This window comes from Salmo trutta, chromosome 17 (genome assembly GCF_901001165.1).
Source record: "Salmo trutta chromosome 17, fSalTru1.1, whole genome shotgun sequence".
NCBI classification, from domain to species: Eukaryota; Metazoa; Chordata; class Actinopteri; order Salmoniformes; family Salmonidae; genus Salmo; species Salmo trutta.
Window position 1 is genome coordinate 54,954,582 of NC_042973.1, and position 22,077 is coordinate 54,976,658.

Consider the following 22,077-nt stretch of genomic DNA (forward strand, 5'->3'; position numbering starts at 1 on the left):
TGGAAAGTGGCAGAGCTAAAGCGCTGTTTGTCAGACCAGGAGAAATCCCCAAAATCAGTCTTCTTCTGAAATTGTTTGAAGTGGCCGAACGGTTTGGCCTACTAACAAATACACCACTCTATTGAAAGATGAGACTCTCACAAACGTGATGGTGTTCTCCCCACAAGTGTCACGGGACTAGTTAATGGAAGTATGGAGGTTGATTTGTGTCAACAAAAAAAGGTTTTAAATATGTGTCCAAAAAACTTAAATATTTCCTGAGCTTTCTTATGTCTCCTAGATATAGGACAGCCACTTGAAAACATTATTCCCTATGAATTGCACTGAAAATATATATATAAATGCAACATACAACAATTTCAAATATTTCACTAAGGAAATCTGTCAATTGAAATAAGTTCCTTAGGCCCTAATCTATGGATTTCACATGACTGGGAAAACAGACATGCATCTGTTGGTGACAGTTACCTTAAGTAGGGGCGTGGATCAGAAAACAAGTCAGTATCTGGTGTGAACACCATTTGCCTAATGCAGCGTGACATCCCCCTTAGAGTTGATCAGACTGTTGATTGTGGCCTGTGGAATGTTGTCCAACTCCTCTTCAATGGCTGTGTGAAGTTGCTGGATATTGGCGGAAACTGGAAAATACTGTCGTACACATCAATCCAGAACATGCTCAATGGGTGATATGTCTGGTGAGTATGCAGGAAATTAAAGAACTGGGAAATGTTCCATACCAAAGCCCCACTGCCACCATTGGGCACTCTGTTCACAAGGTTGACATCAGCAAATCACTCTCCCAAATGACACCATAAATCCTGTCTGCTATCTGCCCGGTACAGTTGAAACCGGGATTCATCTGTGAAGAGCACACTTCTCCAACATGCCAGTGGACATCGAAGGTGAGCATTTGCCCACTGAAGTTGGTTACGAGGCCGAACTGCAGTTAGGTCAAGATCCTCAGCTTCAAGATCATCAGTTTGTACAGACATTTTTCAGTTGTGCAAACCCACAGTTTCATCAGCTGTCCGGGTGGCTGGTCTCAGCTGGTGAAGAAGACGGTTGTGGAGGTCCTCGGCTGGCACGGTTACCCGTGGTCTGAGGTTGTCAGGCCGGTTGGACGTACTGCCAAATTCTCTAAAACAACGTTGGAGGCGGCTTATGGTAGAGAAATTAACATTCAATTATCTGGCAAAAGCTCTGGTGGACATTCCTGCAGTCAGCATACCAATTGCAAGCTCCCTCAAAACAGTGACATCATATTGTGTGATAGAATTGCCCATTTTATTTTTCTCAGAACAAGGTGTACCTGTGTATGCTGTTGAATCCTCTTCTTGATATGCCACTCCTGTGAGGTGGATGGATTATCTTGGCAAAGGAGAAATGCTCTCAAACAGGGAAGTAAACAAATTTGTGCACAACATTTGAGAGAAACCAGCTTTTATTTGCGTATGGAAAAATTATGCAAATATTTAGAAAATTAAAAAGGGGGCAAAAAATGTTTATAGCACACAATACTTTTTCACACATCTGACATGGTACAGGTGTTCATTTTTTTTGCCCATAACCATGTGTGTGAGGTGTATACTTTTGTTTCAAAGTAGATTTGTTCAAGACTATCAAGAATCACTCTGTTTGACCCTGATTTAGCTCAATCCAGCTAAAGTATAAAGCACGAGGGGGATGGACAGCTCTGTGGAGAAGAGGGGATGGTGTTTATACAGCTATCCATCATGGTAGCCCTGCAGTGCACCCATCTATGTTGCTGGTATTCCAAAATAGTTTTCATAGTACCTGGAGTCTCAATAATTGTTTTCAGTGAAGGACGCAAAGGTATGTGCTGAAATGTGTCCTGTACAGCAACCTATTTTACTGACGAGAAAAAACTGACGGATTTGAATGTTTTTTATTTTTTTTATTACACATGGGTGTGTCAATCAACTCTTAAGGATTACATTTCTTATGGCTCAAATCCAGTTAACGGGATTGATTTGACAACATCCGGTGAAATGGCAGAGCGCCAAATAAAAAATAAAAAATTATTACAAATATTTAACTTTCATACATTCACAAGTGCAATACACCAAATTAAAGCTGAACTTCTTGTTAATCTAGCCACAGTGTCAGATTTCAAATAGGCTTTACGGCGAAAGCAAACAATGCTATTATGTGAGGACAGCACCCCATCAAACAACACAGACAATATATTTCATCCTGCCAGGCGCGACACAAAACTCAGAAATAACGCTATAATTCATGCCTTACCTTTGACGAGCTTCTTCTGTTGGCACTCCAATATGTCCCATAAACATCACACATCACACATGGTCCTTTTGTTTGATTAATTCTGTCGTTATATATCCAAAATGTCCATTTATTTGGCACGTTTGAGCCAGAAAAACACTGGTTCCAACTCACGCAACATGGCTACAGAATATCTCAAGTTACCTGTAATCTTTGTCCAAACACTTTAAACAACTTTCCTAATACTACTTTAGGTATTTTTTTACGTAAATAGTCGATAAAATTTAAGACGGGATAAACTGCGTTCAATACCGGAGGAAAACAAAGTGGAGTGTGCTTTTCAGGTCACGCGCCTCTATCAAACAGTACACTTCCCTCGAGCCTCGTTCTGAACAGGGCTACTTCTTCATTACACAAAGGAAAAACATCAACCAATTTCTAAAGACTGTTGACATCGAGTGGAAGCGATAGGAACTGCAAGCAACTGCCTTAGAATTATGGATTCTCAATGAAACTCCATTGAAAAGAGAGTGACCTAAAAAAAAAAGAATCCTGGATGGTTTGTCCTCGGGATTTCGCCTGCTAAATAAGTTCTGTTATACTCACAGACATCATTCAAACAGTTTTAGAAACCTTCAAGTGCTTTCTATCCGAACCTATCAATTACATGCATATCCTAGCTTCTGGGCCTGAGGAGCAGGCAGTATACTTTGGGCACACTTTTCATCCAGATGTGAAAATAGCGCCCCCAAGCCATAAGAATATTTATTAAAGGAGCAATAAGCAGTTGCTACATCCATTTTTGAATTTATACATTAATGATGTGTGCCCATTGATTCTTGAGGAATATAACTGGTAAATGCCTCATGAGCTTAGTTCAACTTTTGTACCCCATCAGAACTGTAGTTCAACTGTTGTACCCCATCAGAACCGTAGTTCAACTGTCGTACCCCATCAGAACCGTAGTTCAACTGTCGTACCCCAGCTTGTTTTAGTCCAATGTTTATTAAATATGGATGGTCAGTCCTTGCATCCATAGATCTATGATTTTGAGAGTGGTTACATTTCTCCATCCCTCAGCTTTTTACCGAAACAGGGAAAAACATTTTGTTGTTGTTTCTATTGCTGATTGCTGCTTTAAGGGTACGACTAATGAGACCCTATGACGGATGACAGGACTTCCAATGGAGTACTATTACTCTCTCTTATAGTGAGTGGACATAAAGAGAGCAGTTGAGTCCAAGTGTGGAGAACCAGAGAGAGGGCTCAGGAGAGTGAGGACGGGCTGGGTGCTGGGTGGCTGAGGAGGAAGCCAGGGTGTGAGGGCGGGGTGCCTGAGGTGGAGCTGGTGTGTCGGTGGAGTGTGTCTAGGTGGGCAGTCCATCAAGCCTCCCTATCTGGTGACAGCCTAGGCTCCTAGCCTTGCTCCCTGCCTGGTGTTGCCAGTGCCTTTAATTTCCTCCACGGGGATAAATCAGTTGTTTATGGACCTGGCGGAGCCTGGCAGAGGGGAGAGAGCAGGGCTTAGCCTCAGATGGATTATCAATGAACCATATAACTCAGGATCAGGCAGGGCAGGACACAGCTCCCTGAGGGATGGATGATCACAGCCACGACAGGCAGGGGGACAGGGAGATGACAGGCGGGATGGGTGGCCTAAAACACGTCCCCCATACAGACACTGTCCCCAGCCATCCCTCATCGTTCTCATTGCACTGGACCTTGAGATCTTTCTCTCTTCTCACTTCTAGCTATCTTCTCTCCTCCCTCCTTTCCCTCCCTTATTTTCCTGTGTTCGTGTTGATGACAGGAGAGGCTTTAGTGACTCCCTCCCACCTCCTCTACCATCACCCCATAATAATATCCTTCAACGTGACAGGGAGGTTGTTATGGTGATGAATGCTGTAGGGACTGACCCTCCTTGGCCCGCCCCTATCTCACCAGAGATGTATGACCATAGACAGGTGCTACAGGAAGCAACCCTAAGCCAGAGATAGACAAAGATGATACACACCCACTCACCCAGCCATTGTATTCTAATTTTGTAATTTGCATGCAAACACAAACTCTTGCAAACAGGGAAGTTCAGACTATTGCACAAACTTGATACAAAAGATGCCAAGACACAAAACATATCAAGACAAAACTCAGACAGCCTATCAACAAACAAATTACATTGGTGTATTGCTTCACACTTTTATCTGCACCATTAATTAGGAAATTAAGTATTGTCTTATAACATCATAATTATGGCCATTGATGCCCACATAAAGATGTCTGAGTGAAGTACTATTTACCTTAGTTTTGAGCAAACAAAAAAGGTGTTAAATATGTGTCGTCTTTACTGGAGAAACACACACTCTCTCTCATGCATGCACGCATGCACACACACACACACACACACAGAAACAACACACACAGCAACAACATCCTGCATCCTGTGTCCTGGTGAGTCAGTAATTGCAACAGCCAATTAGACCTCAACGACTCAACTTCAAACATACAGCTCAGTCTTGCATACCCATACACCGTGAAGTGAGTCAGTATGTATGAGGCAGATAGGGTTGGTGCTGATTGAAAACGTTTCACCCAGTGTAAGCTCTGGCCGTTGTGTGTGTCTTGCTTGTGTGTGTATGTTGTTCCTGCGCGTGTGTAAGCCGGGGAGATACAGACATTAGCAGAGATGAGCCCATAATAGAGGAGGCTGTAAGTGAAGTCTTTAAGAAAGTGAGAGGAGGATTAATCTGAGGGAAATGAGGCTACTGTCTGCGCAGAGAGAGAGAGAGAGAGAGAGAGACCTCTATCTTTAGAAAGAGTTGTAGAGGGAGTGCTTGTTAGAGACAAGACAAATGGAGAGAAGGAGGGCACGTCACAGAAGGCCTAAAGCTGTCCATCAGTGTACAGAGAGGAGATGTGGATATTCCTAATGTTTATACGTAGGTTAAATACGTATGTATTTCCAGTGGTGGAAAAAGAACCCAATTTTCATACTTGTGTAAAAGTAACGATACCTTCAAAGAAAATGACTCAAGTGAAAGTCACCAAGTAAAATCCTAAAAGTATTTGGTTTGAAATGTACTTAAGTATCTAAAGTAAAAGTATGAATCATTAAACATTTCTTATATTAAGCAAACCAGACGACTTGATGTTCTTGATTTTTTTATCATTTACGGATAGCCAGGGCACAGTTCAACACTCAGACATCATTTACAAGCAAAGCTTTTGTGTTTAGCTAGATCAGAGGCAGTAGGGATGACCAGGCATGTTCTCTTGATAAGTACGTGAATTCGACAATTTTCCTGTCCTGCTAAACAATCAAAATGTAACGAGTACTTTTTGGTGTCAGGGAAAATGTAAGGAGTTAAAAGTACAATATTCTATTTAGGAATGTAGTGGAGTAAAAGTATAAGTTGTGAAAAATATAAATAGTAAAGTAGAGACCCCCCAAAAACTACTTAAGTAGTACTTTAAAGTATTTTTACTTTAAGTACTTAACACCACTGTGTATTTCTAATAATACTAATAATGGATTGGTTTTATATAGCGCGTTTCTACAGAGGTACTCAACGCACTTTACATAGTAAGGGGGCAACTCACCTCCTCCACCACCAATGTGTGGCACCCACCTGGGTGACGTACGGCATCCATTTTGTGCCAGAACACTCACCACACATCAGCTATCAGGTGGAGAGGTGAGGAGTGATGAATGCCAATTAGGAATGAGGGGGATGATTAGTACACAAAGATAGACTGCACAATTATTAATGCACATACGTAGATAGATTACAACATTTTCCCTTCATTATGTTTTATTAAAATGCTAATGATTAGCGAGAAGGGAGAGTGAGAGTAAGGGGGGCTGGGGTTTGATGGATCCCTCTAAACATGTTTTGAATCATCAGGAGCCAGAGAGAGAGGCCCTTTGATCTGCTTTTAATGGGCTTCACCACGGAGCCAAATATCCAGTCGTGGAACTCCACGTCAGTCGCCTACCAGTACATATACACATACAGACACACACACAGACACATGCACAAAAACAGTCGCTATCACTGTCCCTGAACCCCCTCTTCTCAGCCCTCTCAAACAGAACACTAAGACTACCCAAAAATTTACTTTACAGTCAGCACTAAACTAAAGTTCCACCACACCAATCCCCCTTTGAATGGCTGAATGGCAAATCCAGTTAGCTAATAAAGCCCAGTATTAGGATCCAATGTGGAGAAATGAGGCCTGCTTGAAGGGAGTAGAGCAGGGTGGGTTTGGACTATAGAAAGACTTTTGTTTAGTTTTTAATAGTCAGCCATGTTAGTAATATTCCTGGTTTGGGTTCCATTGTTTATGGATGGGTTTTTGGGGGAAGAGGGATCTCCCTCCCTCTTGGAGGAGCTTTAGGGAGCCGTGTATGATTTGGGTTAAGTTAAAAGCCATTGAAATCACCTGGAAGTTTCTTGGAAGTTGGGGATGAGAAGTGGGGATCTTATCTGGACTAAAGGATTGTTTTTTTATCAGATATGCAGGCTGATCCTGGCTGGAGAACACAGTGGAAGATTATCCTACTCTTCTTTTCTGCTTAAAAGAATTATATTTTAAAGAAGATAGTGATCTAGCCACCTTGAATAGGACTGAAAGGGAAGGGTTCCCTAACTCATTGGGGTCAATGCCATTGTGCATAGTACTGATAAAGGGTACTGACAGAAATAGTGAAAAGTAGAGTAAAACATCTTACCTCAGATGTCTGCAATGAACTTCTGATCATTGAGTGCTCCTTTTTCTTTTTTTTTCTGGAAAAAGTCACAATGTATTGGGGTGGCAGGTAGCCTAGTGGTTAGAGAGTTGAACTAGTAACCAACAGGTTGCAAGATCGAATCCCCGAGCTGACAAGGCACAAATGTGTCATTCTGCCCCTGAACAAGGCAGTTAACCCACTGTTCCTAGGCTGTCATTGAAAATAAGAATTTGTTCTTAACTGACTTGCCTAGTTAAATAAAGAGAAAAAAATCTGAAGGGAATTGAGATTTGTGGATTTCAAAGTCCCTTCTTATCAATCCGGTGAGAAATGTATCAGTGTACTCTCACATTGCACTGTATAACATCATACTCTATTTTGGTTCACTGAGTCAAACTCACCCTAATCTCTTCCTTTGATTCTCTTCCTCCGATTCTCTTCCTCCATCTGCCTGTCTCTCAGAGCACTCATGAAAGAGTTTGCAGTAGCGTTGTGATGTGTTGGCTTGGCAACATATTAAGAGGCATGGGCCTCAGGGGAGGGAGGGATGTTAATTGGTGTTGAACTATTTATCAGGTCCAAGTGGACTTTCATTACTTCATTAACATCAGGAATAAACATCAGTACTGGACGTCCAACAGGAGACCCAGCCCTATTATCTTCAGTCAGGGAGGGCACGCACTGGAACAGCAAATACTGGAGCCTCAGCCACAGAAAGCTATTTTTGCTTCGAAGTTGATTGAAGTGTATTCTGTCTTGTCGCTGCTCAGTTTGGCTGTCTTCCAGTGATGTGATGTGTTAACATGCTCTCTCCTGCTTCTTGGTTCTTGTCCAAAACAGAGGGACGGCTAGCTAGGCCTGGCACACATCACAGATGACACTCTGATCACTCTGACTATATTAGCAGTTGTGACATGCCAGCACATATGAGAATGTCTGAGACAGGAGGGACATTAGGACTGGCCTATTCTCTACTATCTCTGGTCTCTCTCTGGCCAATGGCAATGTCTGTCAGAGTAGGGAAACAAGATGCAGGGTTAGTGATGCATCTTCTTCTCTCTGTTTCAGCACCTACGGAATCGCCATTGAGACCCAGTCTTGGTGAGTGCATTTTTTAAAACATTTTTAAATGCTATCAACTCAGTCTTATGTGGTCATACCAACATCAACAACTTTGATGTTATTAATATTGGACCCTTCCCTGTCATGTTTTTATCTCCTAACCTTGGTTGTTGTTTGTTCTGTGTGTAGCTGAGATCCATGGGAACCATGCGGTGCTCCGTGATGACTTTGACTCCAACCTGCAGGGAGAGCTGGACCCCAGCATTTGGTAGGTTACATCAATCAATTCATCAATCAATCAATCAATCAATCAATCAATCAATCAAATGTATTTTATAAAGTCATTTTTTCATCAGCAGTTGTCACAAAAATGACTACTATAGCATACCTTTTGTGTAATTTTGTCACACTGTGCAATTGAAGAAGACAAAAATGTGTTACAAAAACTACAGTAAGGCATTTTATTCATATCTAAACCTGCATAAATTATCTTCTAATGTACTCTCTTCATCCATCTCTTTATCTTGCTCCCCCCAGGTCAGAGTGTAGTAACTGTGAGGTAGGAGAGCAGTGTGGGGTTCTGATGCATGGCAGAGCTGTCACCTTCTGTGAGCCCTTCAGAGAGAGAGAACTGGTAACTATGACCGCAATACAACCACAAACTCAACCACTCCTCTATCCATAATTACAACCACACTACGACCTCAACCACCTAATTTATCACAATCATAGTAGAACCACAACCACACTATTAATGAACACAACCACAACCACATAATACTACAACCTACAACATATCAGATCATACCAGAACCATAAAGACACTAGAATGCTTCCACGTATCTGATAATAATCACGTTAACTGCCACTATTTCCCTGTTGCACCATATGAGAGACAGCGAACGACTGTGTTTAGTGTGTCTTGATTCTATTTGCTTACTCTGATAATAAGCTTTTACAGAGTGTCTGTCAGCCTTCCAAGTGTTTCATGCAGCTGCCTGGCACTAGTTCAGTCAAGAGCAGTACACACAATGATGCATTCCCCACACAGAACACACACACACACACACAGAGCACAGACACACAGAACACACAAACACACACTGACGAAAGCCCTTGCATCATTAGCTCCATCTAGGAATTGTATTGTGATTAGATATCTGTAGCCCCATTCCCCAGCTTTTAAGAACACTTTTAATTAAGCCCCACTGCCTTTATCCTCTAACCTGTGATATATGTACACTCTCTCCTCAAGACCACTGTACCTCTCAACACCACCACAGCCTCTGTCCTGCAGTTTGCTCTCGGTGAGTAAAAAACATAATATATGCAATCACTCATATCATTTTACAGTGCCGTGAAAAAGTATTTGCCGCTTTCAGATTTTCTCTATTTTTGCATATTTTTGATACTGAATGTTATCAGATCTTCAATCAAAACCTAATATTAGATCAAGGGAATCTGAGTGAACAAATAACACAACAATTGCATTCTTTCTTGAGGGCTTGAACGCATCCCGCGACGCGGTTAGCCATTGTGGCTGGGAATGCCGATTGTCCCGGGTTTGTGGCTGTCTAGATCACTGCTGTTTTTACGATTTAAATATTACAATCATGTTGAATTACAGAAAATTGTGCAAATCACAGAAATGGTCTTCTCGTAATACTTTGTCATTATGAAACAAAATTAAAACCAGAAAGATGCAAGACAACAAAATGGCTTCAGACACTATGTTCCCTACCTGTCTGGAGTAACAACATAACCTACGTTGCTAGAAACCATGATAGAGACCAAAGGTGACAGGAGTACAGTTGAGGATAGTGGTGTCCTCTATCACAGGTGAAAGATCTTTTAAATTAACAAAAAGAGCAGTTGTTACAACAACAAGAAAATAGCTTCAAGTGTTTTGTCCAAATACTTGTGGATTCAACTAATAAAAGAATGGACGACCTGACTAGAGAGTTCCAGGACCGGAAGAACAGCTTGCAGTTCTCCCAGGATCAGCTGATTGAGTTGAAACAGGAGAATGGCAAGATGACAGCAATCTGTAAGTCATTGAGAGAGGACATCAGTTCTGTGTATGAATCCATGACAACAATGATGGATAAATCTCAAGGGACAATCAAAGCGGAATAACATGGTTGTGGACAGAATTGCAGAATCTCCACATGAGACCTGGACAGAGTCTGAAGACAAAGTGAGGGAAAAGCTCTTAGCAAACTGTTAGAAAAAATTATTTTGACCAAATACAATGCTATTTCCCTGTAAACAAATTAACAACAGACTTTCAGCATCCTTATAGAGAAGGGAAATCAATATGTATTGCACTGACATAAATTACTGATGATTGGTTGAAAGAGATGGATAATAATACGATTTTTGGAACTGTACTGTTAGAGTTCAGTGCAGCCTTTGAAATCATTGACCTTAACCTGTTGTTGAATAAACGTATGTGTTATGGCTTTTCAACCTCTGTCATATCGTGGATTGAGAGCTATCTATCTTATAGATCTCAAAGTGTTTTCTTTAATGGAAGCTTTTCTAAAGTCAAATATGTAAAGTGTGGTGTACCGCAGGGTAGCCCTCTAGGCCCTCTACTCTTTTCTATTTTTACCAATGACCTGTCAATGGCATTAAACAAAGCATGTGTGTTCATGTATGCTGATGATTCAAAAATATACACATCAGTAACCAAAGCTAATGAAGTAACTGAAACCCTTAACAAAGGGTTGCAGTCTGTTATTTACTCATTATGATTTCCCTGTTAATAATATCCTGTTGGGGCTAGGGGGCAGTATTGAGAATTTTGAAAAAAATATGTGCCCATTTTTAACTGCCTCCTACACCAACTCAGAAGCTAGGATATGCATATTATTACCAGATGTGGATAGAAAACACTCTGAATTTTCTAAAACTGTTTGAATGGTGTCTGTAAGTATAACAAAACTCATGTGGCAGGCAAAAACCTGAGAAAAAAATAAGAATTTTGTGGCTGTACTATTTTTTTTGAGTCATTGTTAATAGATAACACAGTGAGAAAGGATTCATTTCGCACTTCCTACGGCTTCCACTAGATGTCAACGATCTTTATAAAGTTGTTTGGAGCGTCTATGATGAACAGAGACCGGATGACAAGGAAGAGAAGTTGACCTCCCTGGGATGTCGTCACTTCATTATTGGCCGCACCTGCGCATGCATGTGAGTTCATGTCAGGCGAGACGTTTTTCAAAAACGTTTTTCAAGACACAGGAGAGGTCGGGTTGAAACATTACTGATGTTTCACATTAAAAATGGCTCTAAAGATTGATGCTAAACAACGTTTGACATGTTTGAACGAACGTAAATAGATTATTTTTTTTACTTTACGTCGTGACTTCCCCCCACCCCCCCTACTTTTTAGTAGCCTACCAAAGCGCTAACAACTTGGAGTTATTTGGACATCAATTATGAACTTTGTCGAAAGAAACAACATTTGTTCTGGACCTGGGATTCCTGGAAGTGCCTTCTGATGGAGATAATCAAAGGTAAGGGGATATTAACAATTTCATTATCGATATTAGATGATGCTAACTGTATAGCCTAGCCTATTGTTCTTAGCATTGTACCCCGTTTATTGCAAAATGTGATTTCCCAGTAAAGTTATTTTGAGATCTGGCAATGCGGTAGCATTTACGAGATGATAATATATTATTCTTTGAATGACAATATTATAATTTACCAATGTTTTCGAATAGTAATTTTGTAAATTCTAACGCTGAATTCAAGGAAGCATTTGAGGCGAAAAAAATTCAGAATTTCACCGCGACTGTAAATGCTGTTTTTGGATATAAATATGAACTTGATGGAACAAAAAATGCATGTATTGTATAACATAATGTCCTAGGAGTGTCATCTGATGGAGATTGTCAAAGGTTAGTGCATAATTTTAGCTGGTTTCTGCTTTTGGTGACGCCTGACCTTGAATTGAAAATGGATGTTTGTACTTTTTTGGCTATGTACTGTCCTAACATAATCTAACTTTATGCTTTTGCCGTAAAGCCTCTTTGAAAATCGAACAATGTGGTTAGATTAAGGACATGTTTATCTTTTAAATGGTGTAAAATAGTTGATTGTTTGAGAAATTGAAATTATTAGATTTTTGATGTTTTGAATTTCCAGCCTTGCTAGCAATCCCATCTCGGGGTTTAATGCTACCCCCTAGCCCCAACAGGTTTTTAACAACCCTTGTGTTGTCTTAAGGGTAAAAAATTACCACCCACATTTTTTTCAACTTGAAATCTGATGACTTTTCTTAGCGTGACCTCAACATTAGAAAAAGTGAAACATTGCCTTTGTTCATATTTCCAAGAAAGCTGTACACCACACACACACACACACACACACACACACACACACACACACTGCCCCCAGTGACACACTCAGCCCCCACACACACACAGTGAGAAATTGAGATTATGTGTGTTACTGATTGAACTCAGCCAGCAACTCCTGAAGAGAAAGCTCTCCATGGTTGGCACAGTTAGAAAGAACAAGCCTGAGCTCCCCCTGTACTCCTCGCAACAAGGGGGAGAGAGATTGATTTATGTTCTTTGCGTTTTTGTTTTGTATCTATTATCTTATTTTATTCTTATTTATTGTTGTTGTTTATGCACCTTGTGGGTGGGGCAATGGTTCAAAAAATGAAGATGAGCAGTATTTTGTAGTTGAAATCCTCATTGTACAGTATATAAGAATATATCACTATGTTGCCAAATAAGTTCAAGACTGTTATTGTTTCCCTCAATAAAATGCATGCAATACTACTTTCTGCACATTTCTGCTACTTTCTTAGGCTATACAAGTGCTATCTCTTGATAAAAATGTATGTTTACACCTATGCAGTACCTTTAGCAATAATAATAATAATAATAGTAAACCTCTACTTTAGTAAAGAAAACCATTATGACAGGTGTGTTGTAATAAAAACGAGTGGTGTCCACTGATTAAATGCAGCCTTTCCGCATTGTGAATAGGAAAAACCCATATAATCACAAAGAATGAATGACAGGTTGTTTCTTCATGCAAAATAGATTTGGGGTTTAAAATTAAATGAAGCTGATTTTTTTTTAGGGGTTTAGGGAAGTCGGGTCATTTTTAACCCTTAGGACAAGGGGAGTATACAGAATGTTAAGACTACACAAGGAGTAAAATGGGTGTGTTTTATGTTGTCCTTTGCTGAAGCTTGAATTGTGTGCCGTGTGTATTTGTCTCCTGAGTGAGTTTTCGAAACTTAGTGTTGTTTTCCCAGTGTTACTGTGATCCTTCTGTTAGTGTTTCTCATAAAGTATAATGTATATCCTTAACCACTGATTCCTCATCTGGTCTCTTCTCTGCACCTGTGTCCAACCTCACCATATCACAGCAAGCTTCTGCCTCAACATGGACCCAGAAGAGATCACCCAGATCCAGAATGCTATAAAACCCAACGAGTAGCACTGATTGGGTGGCAGCAAGAACAACTCTCCCAAATATCAGGGACCCTCCGGGCACTTACCGATTTCTTCCAACCACAGTCCAACCCCAGCCCAGGAGGAGCAAATAGCCAAGTCTCATCACCCAGTGCTACAGGCGTCGGCATAGTTCCTTCAGGGAACCTGGACCGGGAACCCAAGATCCCAGCCCCCGAGCAGTGTGACGGCCACCCGGGAGGATGCAATGAGTTCCTCACCCAGTGCTCTCTGGTGTTCGAGCTACAGTCCTCCTCATTCCACACCGATCGTGCAATGATTGCCTACATAATCTCTCTACTCTCAGGCAAGGCACGGGCTTGGGCAATGGCGGTGTGGGAACAGCAGCCACCATCCTGCAACTCCATATTACCTTCACTGCCAAGCTGCTACGAGTCTTCGACCACCCAGTTGGCGGACGAGAAGCGGCCAGCCGACAGTTCAACATCTGCCAAGGGGCCAGACCAGTGGCTGACTTCGCCATTGAGTTCCGCACCCTCGCCGCCGAGAGTGGCTGGAATACGGAGGCACTGGTCACTGCTTTCCACCAGGGGTTGTCTAACTCCATCAAGGATGAATTGGCCTCTCGGGAACTGGGAGAGGACATCGAGTCCATGATAACGCTGGCAATCAGGATCGACAACCTCCTCCGAGAATGCGTGATTTTGACACCACCCCAGTATTTCGGATTCCTGATCACCCCAGTCCCCCCAAATCCAGCATTGAGGAGCCCACAGGAGCGTAACTGGTGCATGCTCGAATGCTGCGGCCTCTACTGCGGAGGTCTCGGCCATCTCCGTGCTAGCTGCCCAGAGCTGACGAGAAACCAGAGCTCGCCAGGACAGGGGGCGACCCTGACGAGCTGTTATCTCCCAGCCATCCAATCACCATCTGTTGCTACCTGCAACCCTCCACTGGAACAACCATAAGATCCAGATTCAAGCTTTTGTGGACTCCGGGGCCACTGGTAATTTTATTGATCAAGACTTCATCAGAGAATTACAAATCCCCTGCATAAAATGTCCCATTCCTCTGCAGATTCAAGCCCTCGATGGACGCCCCATTGGCTCCGGTCAGATGGAATATCAGACCAAGCCCGTTCTAATGCAGGTTGGGGTGAACCACTCTGAGACTCTTTGTATTCTGTTGATCAGTGCTCCCGGGAACCCCCTTATCCTAGGGTACCTCTGGCTAGTGCTACGTATCCCACTAGTTTCCTGGTCCATGGGACACCTACTAGACTGGGGTAAGGACTGCCAGACTAAATGTCTAAGACCCCCACCAAGAGCCTCGCCGTGTCCTCCTGTATCCCTTGAAGACCAAGAACTTTTCGCTCTCCCTCCCGAATACTTCAATCTCCAGGAGGCCTTCAGTAAGAGGCAGGCTGCCACCCTTCCCCCTCATCATCCTTACGACTGTGCCATAGAACTCCTACCCAGCGCCTCTGAATCAGAGAGATGCAGGGAGCTAACCTAATTGACATCTACGTCTTCGGTGTCTGAAGGATGGAGGCCTGCGTCCCTGCATCGATTACAGAGGGCTGAACCAGATTGCGATCAAGAATCGTGACCCCCTACCCCTGGAGTTGTTCCAAGGGGCCCAATTCTTCACCAAACTGGACATCCGCAAACGCTTGCAATCTGGTGAGAATCAGGGAGGGAGATGAGTGGAAGACTGCCTTTAACACCTGAAGTGGCAACTATGAGTATTTAGTCATGACCTTCGGATTATTGAACTCACCGACAGTCTTTCAAGCATTGGTCATTGACACCCTGAGGGATATGTTCAATAGGTTAATCTTTGTTTACCTCGACATCTTGATCTTCCCCAAGACCCTTTCGGAACACATACTGCACGTCCGCCAAGTACTGGGATGCCTCCTGCAGAGTCAACTATATGTCAAGATAGAGAAGTGTGAGTTCCACATATCCCAGGTTTCCTTCCTGTGTCACATTATCTCAACTGCAGGTATTAAATGGTCCCCAAAAAGCAAGTCCTGCAGGCTCTAGTTTTATCTTATCTTCATTATTGTCCAGTCGTGTGGTCGAGTGCAGCAAGGAAAGAGTCCCCTAATCCGTACAGTAAAAACGTACAGTATTATACATAGCCATTACTGCATGTTGTATATTGCTCAAGTGAAAAGCAAACCTGGTTTCAAAAAACATATAAAGCAACACCTCACGGCACAACACCTCTCACCTATTTGACCTAGATAGTTTGTGTGTAAGTATTGATATGTAGGCTACGTGTGCCTTTTGAAGAAAAAAAAGATGTAGTTCTGTCCTATTAATGTTCTGTATTATGTCGTGTTTCATGTTTTGTGTGGACTCCAGGTAGAGTAGCTGCAGCTTTTGCAATAAAATACAAAATACTTATTGCATTCATTTCATAAACAGGGTTACACAACACCCAATGCCCCTGTGTGAAAAAGTAATTGCCCCCTTACACTCAATAACTGGTTGTGCACCTTTAGCTGCAATGACTCCAACCAAACGCTTCCTGTAGTTGTTGATCACTAACTTACGTCGCTGTGGAGGAATTTTGGCCCACTCTTTCATGCAGACCTGCTGTAACTCATCGACATTTGGGGATTTTCAAGCATGAACTGCTCGTTTCAAGTCCTGCCACAACATCTCAATTGGGAATTGGTCTGGACTAATTTGTTGCTTTTTAGCCATTATCATGTAGACTTGATTGTGTGTTTTGGTTCATTGTCTTACTGCATGACACAGCTGCACTTCTGCTTCAGCTCACAGACATATGGCCTGACATTCTCCTGTGGCAACACGCTATGTAATGAACGTTTATGAAAAACCCTTACACTACTCAGAGAGGTCTTACATATCTTTAGCCAACACACTGAGTGCTTTTGTTGTTTTTCCTCTCTACTTTCCTCACTCTCTCTCTCTCTCTCTCTCCTTGTCTCTCCCTCTCTCTCTTTCTTTCTCCTATCATGGTAATGTCGGTTTAGTGAGACCTGGAATGCCACCCAACAGCCCGTGTCAGGCAGATGGAGTTTCTAGACACTTCATATTTTTCATGTCCATTACACGCATCTGTGATGGTCCCACAGGAGAGCAGGAGAACAGGCTGCAGCGATCCCCCTCTGTCTTTCGCTTTCTCTCTCGCTCTCTCTTTCTCTCTCTCGCCCTTTCTCATTTGCTTACACTCTCTCTATCTCTCTCTCTCTTTCTCTCTCTACCGGTCTGCCAGTCAGTCTGCATGGCCCTGTTTGTACTCATAAATATGATGAAACACACACAGGTCCGAGTTTAGGCCCTATGGAGGTTGGGGGAGGGGGAAGATATTGGGATGCGGGGGATAAGCCCACTTTCTCCATTAGTGACCTCTGACCTGTGACATCTTAGCCCCTCTATCCTCCATCCACAATGCCCTGGGAAGGGTGCACTCTAGCACCTCTATCCCTTCATTCCTCCCTTCTCCATGCTCCCCTTAGTAAAGTAGGGCCGAAGCTCCTTTATAGCATGCATCAGCAGTACCACTCCCTCCTCTCCCCTCTCCCCCCTTCTCTTCTTTCCTCTCTCCATCAGCCTGTCCGCCTGCCTGGGCACCAACTGCTAAGAAGATCATTTCTATTTAACACCATTTAAAGTATAATTTCTACATGGCTGGGGAGTGAAGGAAAGAGGAAGGGAAGGGAGGAAGGAGTGAGGGGATAGAGGAAGGGAGGGGAAAGTGAGAGGGAGTGAGGGAAGGAAAGAAGGAAGGAGGGGAGGGAGGACATTATTGAGGATGCTCACAGGCCTCTCAGGGCACCAGTGGATCATTGCCATTCTGATTCTGAGGAATTTGAATTGATGCAGAAACAGCTGACTTGTTATTTTACATTCTGTATGTGTGCTACCCCTCTCTGGGGCTTAGGCTGCTTCACAAATGGCACCCTGTTTTCTATGTAGTGCACTACTTTTAACCAGGACCTATATAGCACTCAGGTCAAAAGTAGTGCATTATATAGTAGGGTGTCATTTGGGACACAGCCTTAGCATGGCGTTAATACACAGAGCTGTCCACTCATGAAGTATCACTATGTAACTCTTTTCCCTCTGTCTGTATCTGTGTGTGCGTGTGTTTGTGTGCATGTGTGTGTGTGTGCGTGCATGTGTGTGTGTGTGTGTTTCTAGGTTCAGGCACATGTAGGTTCAGTTACTCCGACCCCAGCATCATCGTGGCGTTCAGTCTGAACAAGAACAACGGCTCCAATGACTGGATCACCCTGGAGAAGATCAGGTGTCTCTCTCTCTCTATCTCTTTCATCATCTCTCTCACCCTCAACCCTTTCCTATTCACACAGACATCCCCTCCCTCACTCCCTCCCTCCCTCCCTCACTCCCTCCCTCTCTTTCTCCCTCCCTTCCTTCCTTCCTTCCTTCCTTCCTTCCTTCCTTCCTTCCTTCCTTCCTTCCTTCCTTCCTTCCTTCCTTCCTTCCTTCCTTCCTTCCTTCCTTCCTCTCTCTCTCTCTCTCTCTCTCTCTCTCTCTCTCTCTCTCTCTCTCTCTCTCTCTCTCTCTCTCTCTCTCTCTCTCTCTCTCTCTCTCTCTCTCCCCTTCTCTTCCTGCTTCCTTCCCTCCTCACACAGACATCCATCTGTCATTAACACCATGTCCTCTTCTTCTCTTTTTTGCCGCTTTCACACCTCCCCCTCTCAATTTGTCATTCCTTTCCCCTTCCTGTAATCTTTTCTTCTCTAGTTGTTTAGAAACACTCTCTCCCCGTCTTTCACTCTCTCTCTCTCTCTCACCCTCTGTCTATCTCTCGCTTCCTCTCGCTCTTCCTCTCGCTCTCCTCTCGCTCCCCCCCCCCACACACACACACAAACATACTCTCCCTCTCTCTCCCCCACACATACACACCTTCTCTCCCACCACTCTACACACACAATACACACACACAACAAACACACTGATTCTGAGCTTATATATATATCATATATCCCCTCCACAGAGCTCCAATTAACAGCAGTACAGTAGTCCACCTCCTGCCACTGCCAGTGCACTCCAGGGGATATGGGGTGCGTGTACGCTGGTCCCAAGAGGCCCCCCAGGGACCCGAGGGCTACGAGTCATGCTGGGGCCTGGACAACGTACTCCTGGTCAACGCTGCTTACAGACCCCCCCTACTGGAAGATAATCTGGACCCCCCAGACACAGCCAACTGGCTCTTCTTCCCTGGGGCTACCGTCAAGGTACCATGTTCTTCTTCCTCTTCTTCTTCAACTGTTTAATGGCAGTTTTCAAACCATCTTTTTAGACGAGGTAAGGTAATCAAGGTAATCAAGTTGCCCTCACCAAAATACTGTTGCTTACTTACTAGGACCAGGAGTTTTTACCGGTCAGGTCATGTGGTCACAGAAAAACTCCTGGCTCTACAGTGTAACACTTCACCATGTACAAGACCTACAGTAAAGTAATACGGTATTGCATATCTGTATTGATGATATTTGACAGTGTCATTTCACTTCCTTCTTTCCCAGCGTGCCTGTCAGTCAGAGGGCAACACCCTGTATTTCCATGGCAACAACGAGGAGGGGGTGGGCCACACCTTCGCCTCCACCAGAGACATTGACCTCCACCGAGAGGAGGGTCGGAGCTACTGGGAGGAGGACTTTGAGAGTCTGCCCACCAAGTGAGACATAATGATGTCATCATCATCATCTCCATCTCTCTGTCTCCATAGCTGTGTGCGAATACCAATACTAACATACTGTATACTTAATGAGTATATACCGCATACTACAGTAAATACTATTACTTCATTTTAGTATACTGGAAACGATCAGTATTGTTTTAGTTGAGTGTACTAGAGCTTGGCCTGTCTACTGGAAGTTGATGATGTTGCTATGCAACCTCTTGCTAGCTTGTTAGTTCAAAATATTCCTAGTTAAAAAAATATATGATTTTGGGTGTGTTCGTAAATTTAATATGGAGTGCCAGATTACACGCTGGGCGTTCGTAAATCCAGAGCTTTGAAAGATTGTCCAATCATAAATTCAGAGCGTTTCGCTCTCGGAGTGTTCAGAGCGCACACTGGATGCTCTGGCCGAGGAGTAGGATTGATCTGGGCGTTCAATGGCAGTCAAGCAACCAAGCTAACGTTGGCTAGCTACTTCCAGAAACAAATGAGAGAACACCCCACTCTGACCATTTTACTCGCTCTAGCAGAGCTGCTTAGGCTGTTTTCATGTTATCCAGAGGGTTGGTGACTGTAACTGTGCTGCTGGCAACAATATAAATATGCTTTTTTTTTCAGACGTTTACTGACTCCGGCCATATTTAACGGGTGTTGTGCGTTCATAAGTTCATCAGTTATTCTGCACAAGAGTGCTCTGAAATCAGAGTAGATAGCCATTGAATCGATCGACTATACCACTTAGCTAAGAATGTAATGATGTAAATAATCAAGCCAATAAACGTTGGGTAGTTAGTTAGATAGCAGATAGTTAATATACTGCCTGGCAAGTTCGATGTATTAGTAGCCAACTAACGTTTGGTAAATGTTTGAATGTGTTTTATTTAACCTTTACTTAACAAGGCAAGTCAGTTAAGAACAAATTCTTATTTACAATGACGGCTTACCGTCATTGTAACTAGCTAACAGACAGGTACATACTGTTCTAATGCTATGCGGTTCGTAAGGATAGCGTAGCTAACAAATTGTCAGCCAACATAACGTGTAATGTAACTTGTTTGAAAAGGTATTACTTTAATACATTGTTCAACATTTTCTCAACATTTGTCATAATTAGTTAAAGCAATGAATTTGTATCCACTCTCGTTCTTCAAATCTGAGAAGTTATGAAGCCACGCCCGTTTTCTGAGGAAAATGTGTGGCAACTAACTATGACCAATAAGCATACTATATACTCAATTCACATAACAGATAGTACGGTTAGTATGAGTATCATCAGCTCATCTCTCCCTTGCTATTTCCTTTCACATATCAAAAGCGTTCTTTCATCATCATCATCATCATGGAAGTGATTTTATTCTGGCCTTAACCTGGTTCTTGGAAACTGAGTGTCTGTCACTCACAAGGCTTATCTCATTCTGATCATTGTGTCGAATATATCATGTATTTGAGTTCAGAGGACCTGTCTATGTCAGTTGAAACCTGTCTTTTGTCGTATGTGTGTCATATCTCATGCATCATGCGTGGCTCAAGCAGATCCTGCTGAGGATCGGAACAGGTATCACTTCCCTGTCCATACTCCATCTGTCACACACACAGGGAAATGTCATCAGTACTGAGAAGGAGAGACAGAAACTTCTGAGACAGGATTGCTATTCCAATGTAACCCTTCTCTCTCTCTCTGTGGGATATTGAGGGGGCTGTGAATGGGACCTAGTGTAGGGAGATAGAGTCAGGCATGGTGTTTAACCCTTCTCTCTCTCTGTTTGTAGCTGGGACATCGAGGGGGCTGTGTATGGGACCCATTGTGGGGAGATAGAGTCAGGCATGGCCCTGGTGTTTGAGAGGGATGGAGAGAGGAAGATGTGTACTCCCTACCTGGATACCACCTCCTTCGGAAACCTTCGGTTCTACTTCACCATGGGTAAGAACCACCTACCACTGACACAGACTCATTCTCAAGGATGTAAATACCTGGCCTCTCTTTGCTTTCTTTGTACTGGCTTGTTGAGCTTCCACCATATTGTTTTCACCTGTCAAGTCTTTTCCAATCAGTGCAGATGAAGGGGAGGGACAAGGAGCGGACAAATATTAAAAACATTGAGAAAAGAGGCTTATTCTCTGTTAGCTAAGCTGTCAGTCCTTTTATGCTTGCAGCCAAATATTTTCCTGGCAAAGAAGGCATGCTTGTCTGTGTGTTTCCCTGCAGGTGGTGGAGAGTGTGACCCAGGAGAGTCCCATGAGAATGATGTCATCTTGTTTGGGAGGTCAGAGGGGAGACGAGACCTTGTGCTGTTGGATACCCTGCCATACTCCTCTTATAGGGTGAGACTAAACACATAACATAGACCTGCTCCATCTACTACACTAGGCTGCTCTATGAACTGAGCAAATTCAAATGGCTTTTTTCATGTTTAGCTAGCTAAATGTAAAATATGTTGCTCCACCCAGCTCGGACCATTTTTAATTCCTCAACTGTGCTTCATCTCCTCTCCCCTCCCTCTCTCCTCTCCCCTCCCTCTCTTCCTCAACTCACCCCTCCTTTCCTCACCCTCCCCCCTCTCCACCAGACTCCGTCAGTAGTGTCAGTATCCCTGCCCACAGACCTCCAGACCCCCATCACCCAGTTCTGCCTGGAGCAGCGGGCACATGGCGGTGCCAACCGTCACGTCTGGGCAGTAGACTTCATGCAGCTGCTGCCTGTCCTTCCTGGCACACATACCCATGTAGCACAGTTCTCCATCAACCTGGGCTGTGGGTCCTACCAGCCTACCAACAGGTAGGATATGATACGACTGGGACTCAAACCCGGGTCCAACCCAGTACCTTAGCTGTTCCGTCAAGAGATCGAACCTCGCTACAATATGATATGATACAATATTGAGGTGTCCATTTCCATGGGTGCAAAGT

The 22,077-nt window shown here is 43.3% G+C and overlaps 1 protein-coding gene across 2 annotated transcripts in view; it reads left to right on the top strand.

Annotated features, from left to right (window-relative positions):
- LOC115152436 (reelin) overlaps positions 1–22,077 on the top strand; it is a 292,154-nt gene that overhangs the window by 164,936 nt on the left and 105,141 nt on the right. For both annotated transcript variants that reach the window (XM_029697314.1, XM_029697315.1), the window contains exons 5-14: positions 8,042–8,074; positions 8,225–8,303; positions 8,573–8,669; positions 9,291–9,342; positions 17,664–17,769; positions 18,484–18,724; positions 19,013–19,164; positions 20,940–21,091; positions 21,377–21,492; positions 21,738–21,946. In XM_029697314.1, the coding sequence (XP_029553174.1) occupies positions 8,042–8,074; positions 8,225–8,303; positions 8,573–8,669; positions 9,291–9,342; positions 17,664–17,769; positions 18,484–18,724; positions 19,013–19,164; positions 20,940–21,091; positions 21,377–21,492; positions 21,738–21,946 (1,237 nt within the window). The remainder of the gene's footprint in view (positions 1–8,041; positions 8,075–8,224; positions 8,304–8,572; positions 8,670–9,290; positions 9,343–17,663; positions 17,770–18,483; positions 18,725–19,012; positions 19,165–20,939; positions 21,092–21,376; positions 21,493–21,737; positions 21,947–22,077) is intronic.